This window comes from Sarcophilus harrisii, chromosome 4 (assembly GCF_902635505.1).
Source record: "Sarcophilus harrisii chromosome 4, mSarHar1.11, whole genome shotgun sequence".
Classification (NCBI taxonomy): Eukaryota; Metazoa; Chordata; class Mammalia; order Dasyuromorphia; family Dasyuridae; genus Sarcophilus; species Sarcophilus harrisii.
In genome coordinates this window covers 437,986,025-437,994,921 of record NC_045429.1, presented here as the reverse complement: position 1 = coordinate 437,994,921, position 8,897 = coordinate 437,986,025, and the positions used below count along the sequence as shown (strand labels likewise).

Sequence of the window (8,897 nt, the reverse complement as noted above, 5' to 3'; positions counted from 1 at the left end):
CTTCTTAGCTTGAAAAGGTAGCAAGGACAGGCTTCCTTCAAGTCGCAGCTAAATTTCCACCTTCTGGAGGAAGCGGTTCCCTGTGCGCCTTCATCTTCAGGCCTTCGCCCCCAACTTGTTCTGTCTTTAATGTCTTTGGGAATATCTGTCTTTACACAGTATTCTCCATCAGGAGGGCAGGATTCTTCTTTTTTCCCCCTTTTCTTTCTTTGTACCCCAACACTTAGCCCAGGGCCTGGTATGGTTGTTATTTGTCCTTAATTTTTGAAAAGGACCAATGATACCACAGGTGATATCTTGACTTGGTGTGAACTTAAGTGAGACAGAGCTATGCAAAGTCATCAGCCTCACTCTCCCAAGTCCCTGAAGTCCATTGGCAGGACCAAAGTGAAGACTGGCCCATAGTAGGTGCTTAATAAATGCTTGCCGACTTGACTTGTTGCTAGACAAGTAAGTATTTTTAAAATGTGCTCGTAAACACCACTTCCTATTTCTGTGCACTATCTTCAGCATGTCAGAAGACCTTAGGGAAGGGAAACATCGACTTTGGGGGAGGAGAACCCAGACAGTGAGAGAGAGGAACACAGCGCCACATGGTTTCCTGATGATTCTCTTCCCTGCTGTCCATTCTGTTTTCTGTCAGCAGTAATGAAATTCATTCTAACAAATGACATACAATAATGGTTTAATTAGTTACAGTGTCACGCTCCAATATACACCAAGAAATCACTTCCAGATGGGGAACATAAAAGACATATACAACAAAAAAACACCACTTTTATTGGAAGGAAATTTACATCTTACATAAGTGTCCAATTTGAGGGTTCCAGAAGCACCCAGTTTGATAAATACAAGGAAATAGGAAATTATTTTACATATAAAAGACATACACATCCTTTATGTAAAGTGGCTTTCCAATATGCCTGTGTGTTCGGTATTTGGCTCAATTCTCTCACCACCACTATGCTTATTTTGAATAAAGATTCCAACCAGAACAAGATACATAAACCATCTGCGAGCACCCTGATTACATCCGAGATGTAAAAAGGAAGCTGAGGCACCTTGGCTGGTGTGTCTATAGTGTTTCAGTACAAAGCCCTATATTCTACCAGCATCTGGCTGGGCTGGCGAGTTCCCTCGGCTGATCTGCCAATAGTTAGCTAGATCTTTCTAGAACTAATCTATCTGCTTTGTTACATTTATTTTCCACTTAAGTAAAGTGACTGAATATGAGAAAGCATAAAGGGACTGTTGTCATGGGAGGCAGGACAAAGCGGCAGCCCGGTGGTTGATATGCCGACCAGCAAGTCCGGTTGGTTGTTTAGGAGTGGGGAAGAACAAGATCCCATTTAATTCAATTTGTAATTCAAAGAGAGTTTGGAACTCTCTAGGACAAAGCATTGGCTATTTTTAACCGTAGGATTCCATCATTCATGAGTTTCTATTTCCATGCTATGAACACATCCCCGAGCTTACCTCTCTAGGCTAGACTCTTCCTGCTCAGGTGAGGTTTATACTGATTTTTTTACTCTAAATAATCCAAAGGAAAGAGCCACCACCGATCCAACCCAAATGGAAAAGCACCTACAGAAGGCATCGCTTTTGGGGGGTTGTAAATGACCAACATTATCTGCAGATATTTGGCTTCATCCACTTTCAAGTGTTGGGACTTTCTTTTTTCATTAAAGGATCTGGGAAATTGAGAGCAGTAGGTGTCGATTTAAAGTTAACCAAACAACAAAGCTGTCAACTGTTGCTCTTGTCAGGCAGGTTGCTCCAAAGTGAGAACAATGTTAATAAAGTCTGAATATCAAGAGTCTAGTCAGTGTGGAAAAGTCAGGCCTGGGGTATGGTCCACAGCATCAACCTCAACTATACATTTAAGCAGTGAGCAATCAGGAAAGATTGTGATATCTGAACTACTTCTAATATACCATAAACATATTTTGGTTAAAGAGCCAGTAAGATGTCTATCCAAAGAAACCTCTCCATAGCATCACAACACAAGGCCCATCTGCAGTATTCAGCCAGGGGAAGCACAGTACTTCATCCAACACCTACTGCTACCAGAGGAGGTACTGGAGACTCGAGGCATTGAGGAGTAAGTGTATCTCAGCAGATCATCCCAGAAAGGAACCAGTCTCATTAAATGCCGAAAACTAGGCCTTTCACAACCTGCTGAGCTAGTTATCTAAAGAAACCTTCTAGAGACAAAAGAAAATCAAAGAAGGAAATTCTTATTCCATTCAAACCAACCGTCACAAAAGTGGGACAGGGCAAAAGGGAGATATTATCAACTCCAAAGAAAGCAAGAAGTGAAATTCAGTTAGTGTCAGCTGAATGATCTTTTCCAAAGCCAACCCCGTTTCCATCCTAATACCCCTGAAAGATGTAGGTCAGCCCCACAGCGGTCTTCTGATTACCTAACCTGTATGTCAAAATCAAATTATACTCTCCCAAATCCTGATTTCTCATCTGTCTCCCCTACAATATAAAGAAGTCTAGGTTTGAAAAGCCCCCGTAATTAGCATGAAAAGATCAAAATCAAGGAAATAAATCCAGAAGACCAGAGTTGGGACCAAGTGAAGCAAATCAGGGAAATAGGTTAATGGCATGGAATGATCAACAGAGAGGGAAAGAGAAGTCAACCTATTTTTTGATTTTCAAACTTAGAATTCCTCAGAACCCTTCCTCATCCTCTCCTCCTTCACAGGTCACATTGGCCTTCAGTTGACATGGGATATGTTGAATGAAAGACTACATCTCCTCCTTCCCTCCCACACACCTTCTGAAATACAGATAATTGAATAAAGAACATGGACCAAAATGGGCCACCATTTATCTAGCCATTATTCTTAGAGTTAATCCTAAGTTGGCTTCTGAAGAAATTTGGTAGCTACAGACATTTCATGCTTTCTGTGGTCACAGGAAATGGCTTCCTAATGATTAAGGAGGAATACTTGTTCTCTAGGAAACTAAGGGGTTTTTGTGCTATTATCTCTGAGAGCTGATCAGGTTAGAAGGATTGCTAGGAGCAAGGAGGGACTAGCATGGTGAGCCAGCTAAAAGTCAGTTCTTTTTATTTATTTATTGCTGAGGCAATTGGGGTTAAGTGACTTACCTAGGGTCACACAGCTAGGAAGTGTTAAGTGTCTGAGACCAGATTTGAACTCAGGTCCTCCTGACTTCAGGGCTGGTGCTCTATCCACTGCACCACCTAGTTGCCCTCTAAAAGTCAGTTCTTTCAGACAAATAGTTTGCTTCATAAGCCCTTGGTGCTCTTTTCATTAGTAATTGGTAAGATGGCATTCCAGTTATGCACCTATATAACATTTGTCATTTCAAACTCACCTTAGGAATGGACAGGGACAAGGGCTGTGTCTGAATTTCACTAGGATGGAAAAGCGATGGAGGCCATGGCCCTCCCATAGTGCTCTCTAGTAGGTTTGACTCTGCCAAGGGAGATTCCTGGGTTTGCCGGCTACTCAGCTCAACAAGAGCTCCTGGGGCCGTGGGAGTGAGGATGAAGGGAGAGCAGAACACAGAAATGGGAATGGGAAACAAGTTCTGCAACCCTCCCAAGTAAGGACGATGAGCCTTTCCCCAAAGCAGATGTCTGTCTACTCTCCCAATGGTCACAGCCTCATAGGGCCCACAGACAGGGCAAAGCTTCCTTAGAAGGCAGGAGAAACTAGATCCAAAGTTGGAAAACTTGGAAAGAACAGAGATGTAACTTGGCCAAATGGTGAACCCAGGCAAAAGCAAACCATAATACCCAAGGAAAATTAGTTGGCAGGCATGTGCCAGGAGCACTGGTCACTCCCCAGACTCGGGGCTTCGAGGTCCCTCCAAAGCATTCCCGAGGGCTAATGGGACAGGATTCCAGAGGGAGGGGGGAAGCAGGCTTTTTACTGTAGTTATCATTGGGCAGTTTCAAGCTGAGGAACTTGGGGGGAGGGCTAGAAGGGACAGGCAACGAGTCCCTAAAAATTACATGACAGTAAAGAAGTTAGAGGATAAAAATCAAAAGCTCAAGATTGTTTTTAGGAATTAGTGATGATTCTGTTACCAGCCCCTGTAACAGATATAACCTGCCTTGGACCCCTTTCCCTTTTTCTCCTACCAAATTGGCTTCATAGTTTGGGTAAGGGATAAGCACACAATATGGCAAAATGGACATTAACAAACCCAAATTTCCCAGAAAAACATGAGGGGTTGCTGCTATGGAAAAGTTGGGGAGAGGGAGGCAGGCCGTCTAAAACAGCTGCCTGCGGGGTGCTGGAGGATGCCCTCTCCCGCTGGCTTAGAGCCTTTTCTTGATGAGCTTCTCCAGTTTTCGGATGCGGGATGACTCCTGTTCGGGTGTTGGCGCTGTCAGGGACGCGGAGCCCGGCCCCTCGGACGCTGATGGCGGGGTGGGGAGCCTCTGGCGGAAGAGTTCCAGCATGCTGCTCTGCTCGCTTCTCTTCAGGCCCTGGGGGAGAAAAGAGCCCATGATGTCAAGGGCCCCAGCTGTGCTGGGAGGGGGGAGGGGGGCAGGCTCCCCCCAAATGACCTGTAGACTCTGTCTCGGGCTCCTTTAGATCTAAGCAGACTCAAAAGGGCTAAACTACCCAGGACACCCAGGAGCCCTCACCTGCCCCACCCCCTCACTTTACAAAGAAGGAAGCTGAGGTGAGATCAGAGGGATGAAAGGTCATGACAAAGGCCCCTTGGCTTCATCTACAACTCTTTCCACTAACTCAGGCAACTGTGGCACAGGCAAGAGAGAAGGAACAATGGAAGAGGAGAAATGGGGAGGAAAGGGGAGAAGAGGGGAGGAAAGGGGAGAAGAGGGAAAAAGGGAAGGCTGAGGGGGCTGCGCGGACCTTCATGTCCAGTATCTTCTGGAAGGTTTCTGTGTTACAGTCCGTAAGGAGTTTGATGAGGTTGTCAACGAACACCACCAAAGGCTCATGAGGGGCCATCACCACCTGTGAGGGGGCAGAAGAAACCGACAATCTGGGAGTCCGAGCAAGGCCGCTGCCCTCGCCCCAGCCTGGCTCCCCTCCAACCCCTGGGTCACAACAAGGGTCTGATACTGTGCCCGTGACACATGCCCCAAAAGGCCACTAACGGACATTTATTTGGCAGCCTCAGCTTGTCCCTGGGCCCATCACCAACTGACAGAGAAAGGGACCCACAAAACCTACGAAAGCAAAGTTTAGTTTCTTTCCCTCTTGTGCAAATGTTCTGGCTCTCATTTTTTTCTTTTTAAAAGTAAGAATACAAGTTGTCACTTCACTATTATATAAATCACCTCCATGTTTTAGTTAAAAAACCAGAAAAGCAGCAGCAGATGACTGAGCTGTCCCCCCAGATATGCCCATGCTCAGAGGACCTTGGAGGGTTTGCCCTGCTCTCTGGCCAGTGCCTTTCCAGGTGCCTTCTCGATCCACCAACGCCAGCCACTTGCTATCCCACCATCTTCTGGCCATCCACCAAGCTCCCTCCCACTCCCAGTTCTGGAACCATCATCAGATCACTCCTGCCACTGCTGCAGGGCGTCCAACCCAAATGTCCGTCCCTGGCCACCCCTTCTCTTGGCGCTCCATCAGAGCAGAAGTTCCTGAGGGCAGGGCCGGTTTCACTGCTTTCTTCTCAAGATTTAGTGCTCGGCATACATCAGATGCTTAATAAATGCTTATTTCATCAAAGCATGTAAATCTGCACAGCCCTCGCTCCGAAGAGTTAAAACTAAGCAAATAAGAGCTAAGCACAACATTGACAATCATATAATCTAAATGTTAGCCAAGTCCCCTGACTCCCAGCACGTTCTTTATGCCTTCTAACATATATTCTCTGGCAAAGAAGCGTTGAGCTGGTTAGGAGCCGGCGCACGTCTCTTCTCTCCAATGTTTACAGATTATCAGTAATGCCCAAGGTTTTCCATCTTGTTTCAGAATACTGAATGTAAACGCTCCCCAACAGTAGCTTTGCCTCCTTAATTATGTTCTTTTGACCTACTTTTTTTTTTTTTTTTAAAAGCTTGACTTTTTAAAGTGTACAGCAGCTAAGGTGGTCTGAGGGCAGTTGTGTCTAATTCAAATAGAAACAGGCAGATATCTCAGGGGAGGGGGGAGAGATATTAACTTAGAAAATCACAAGTTAACATTATCTATTTTGAATGTTATTTTAAATTCTTGTTAGACGTTTCCCAAATATGATTTAATCTGATGGCGAGTTTGACACCCCAGCCCAGTCTGAGATTACAAACATTTTAAGGTTAACCCACACGCCCAAAAGGGAAAGAGCTGAACAGTGAAAACCACCTGCTCCCGCCTCGTGCCCTACCTCCCAACCACCTCCTGAGCATCACAGGACTGAGTGGGAGAGGAGGGACTTGGGAGCTCAGCTGGTACCACCCCCTTCACATCACAGGAGTAAACTGAGGCCCAGAGTCCATCTGCCCGATGTTATCAAGAACTTTTCTTTGTTATCAGTTATCATATATAAAAGTTATCAAGATAACTTTTCTTGATAAAAAGTTAACGAGTTTGGATTCAGGCTTGAGTCCTCTGATTCCGATGGGACCAGAAGAGCACAAGATTTGGTGAAAAGTTCTCAGAAGGAGCCACTCGGGGGGACGTGGGAAGGAATGAAGGGAAAGAGAGGATGTCCCAGAAAGCCTGAAGCTGACAGTGGGTGACCCCCTGCAGTGACGCTGGAAGGAGGGGAGGGGATGGGGGATGGTACCATCACAACACTCCCCATCTTCTTTAGCTCTTTCCTCTAATCACAACCTGGCTCTCCCAGCTTTAATCTTGGGCCCTTTCTCTGCATTTCTGGAACCAGGCCATTCTCCTAAGGAATTTTAAACCCCAACCCACCAGCCATTCCCCGGCTAGCTTCAATCCTGACAGTCTTTGTTCCAGGATCATTTTGCAGGCTGGGCACAGCTGGCAGAGCCACACTGTGAAGGTGCAGGCAGCAGCACGCTGGCCTGGAGCTCAGGTCCCTGATTTTCCCACCACTGGCCTCGAGATGCCCTCTCTGCAGAGGCTGCCTTGTACACCAGGCCCCAGTGAGGCCGGAGAGAACCCAAGGGAGCAAGGAACAAGCCATTACCTTCAGGATCATCTCAGCCCGGGTCATGCCCTTCACGACGATCTTGGTGTAGCTGGCAGGGGCTTTCCTCACCACCTGGGAGCCAATGGAAGGCAGATCCAGCAGAACCATCTTCAGAGAATGGGTGTCTAGCAGCAGCTGCAGCAACAAGAAAGGATCGGCCCCATCAGCACCCGGCCTGGGGCAGCACTAGCCACCACATGGCTGCCCAGCCTAACCCTCAGCACATCTGTGCTGGGGGCAAAAGGAAAGCCGCATTCAGTGGGAGCAGCCGCAGCCTCCTTCTCGCCTCATGAGGGCTGGAAGTCCAGGAGCTGTGTAGGGGCCCAGCCCCATGAGAGATTGGTGTGGGAGCTCCCTCAGGTCTGTCAAGGCACCCCAGGGCTCAGCACAATGGGGAACCCTCACTTGGTACAGCCCACAAAACTCCTGAGCTCGTGCCAAGCCCGGCTCCCTGACAGCAGGGATTTCCAGGCAGGCAGCCCCATGCCCGGCTCTCGGTAGTACGAGGCAGCCCCGGGGGCAGGACCTGGGTCCTGTCACTGCCACACACAATCTGCATGGCCGAGTGAGCTCCCTCGCCACTTGGCCCTCTAAGAGTAGAGGCTGGGCAGAAGGCACTGGCCCACATCAGAGAAGGGTATTTCCTCACCTGGGAGCATGTAGTCCCTGTCCCTATTAATCAATCTGCCATTTTTCCCTTTTGTTTCTTTCTGGGTCTCAACTGCAAGAGAGGGCACTCGGAGGAAACCATGGTTTTCTGCAGGCTGTCTCTGGTGCTAGCACGCCCATCCAGAATTGGGTCACGAAGCCCTCAGAGCGGGGCAGGCTCCCACCGCCTGCCAGGGAATGACCCTTGGTCCCTTCCGTGGTGTTTCCACCCCACTAATGCCCACTCCTGATCTGCTTCCCCTACCCTGGAGCTTCCACCCTAAAACAAACCCACTCTTTTCCCATAGATGTAGCCCTCTGGCCCAGCTTCAGGCACTCATTAAGCCACTGCATCTCTGGCCATCGCTCCACTCCAGACTCACTGTCCCAGAGAGGAAGGCACAAGGACCTCTCACAGACCGTCACCGCCAGGCTCTTTCCTGACATCACTCAGCAATGTCTCCTCCCCTGAGGTCCACTGTAGCCAGGCCAGATCCTGGTGGCCATTTTATACTGACCAGGACATGCCCTCTCCTTTCTCAGAGAGCTCAGTCTTATTCTCCTCCAATGTTGACAGAGCCCCAGCCTGAGGATCCCCCGGGAGCCGCTCCTCCGCTCCCCCCAGTTACACACACAGGGGTGGTCAGAGCCTGTCACCCCCACCTTCCATATTCAATGCCTCTGAAACTCCACAATCTGTTCCCAGCCTTTTATCCCATCATCTCTCCCCCAACATTTCTAAATCTCCTTTTAAATCCTCACCTCCCTGCCTAGCCCTCTCCTCCTGCCCAATCTAGACTACAGATGAACACCCTCTTCTCTTCTTCCCCCTTTCTCTCTTTTGCTGTGGAGGTTGACAACCTTTTGCTCCCCCTTTCATGTCCAATCAGGTGCCAGATCTTATCATTTCTGACTCCATAACTTATCCCCCCTCCCGACTATCCCTCCTATGGAGCCTCCTATGCATAGCTGCACTATGTCTAGTGCAGACGCATCACCTCATCTGGATTACTGCAGTTACTTCTGGACTGGTCTCCCGGCCTCAAGTCTCTCCCCATCCAGTCCAGCCTCCAACTAGGCTGCTTTGTAAAAACCAGCGTTTTTGAAAATGATGTTTCTGATCATGTGATTCCTCCAAC

At 48.1% G+C, this 8,897-nt stretch overlaps 1 protein-coding gene across 1 annotated transcript in view; it reads right to left on the bottom strand.

Moving 5' to 3' along the window:
* Positions 1-755: 755 nt before the first annotated feature.
* Positions 756-8,897, bottom strand: part of VPS53 (VPS53 subunit of GARP complex) — a 138,407-nt gene continuing 130,265 nt past the window's right edge. Inside the window, exons 20-22 of the mRNA XM_031967767.1 lie at positions 7,108-7,245; positions 4,869-4,973; positions 756-4,474 (exon numbers count right to left, since the gene is read on the bottom strand). Coding sequence (XP_031823627.1) covers positions 4,304-4,474; positions 4,869-4,973; positions 7,108-7,245 — 414 coding nt within the window. The 3' untranslated portion in view covers positions 756-4,303. The remainder of the gene's footprint in view (positions 4,475-4,868; positions 4,974-7,107; positions 7,246-8,897) is intronic.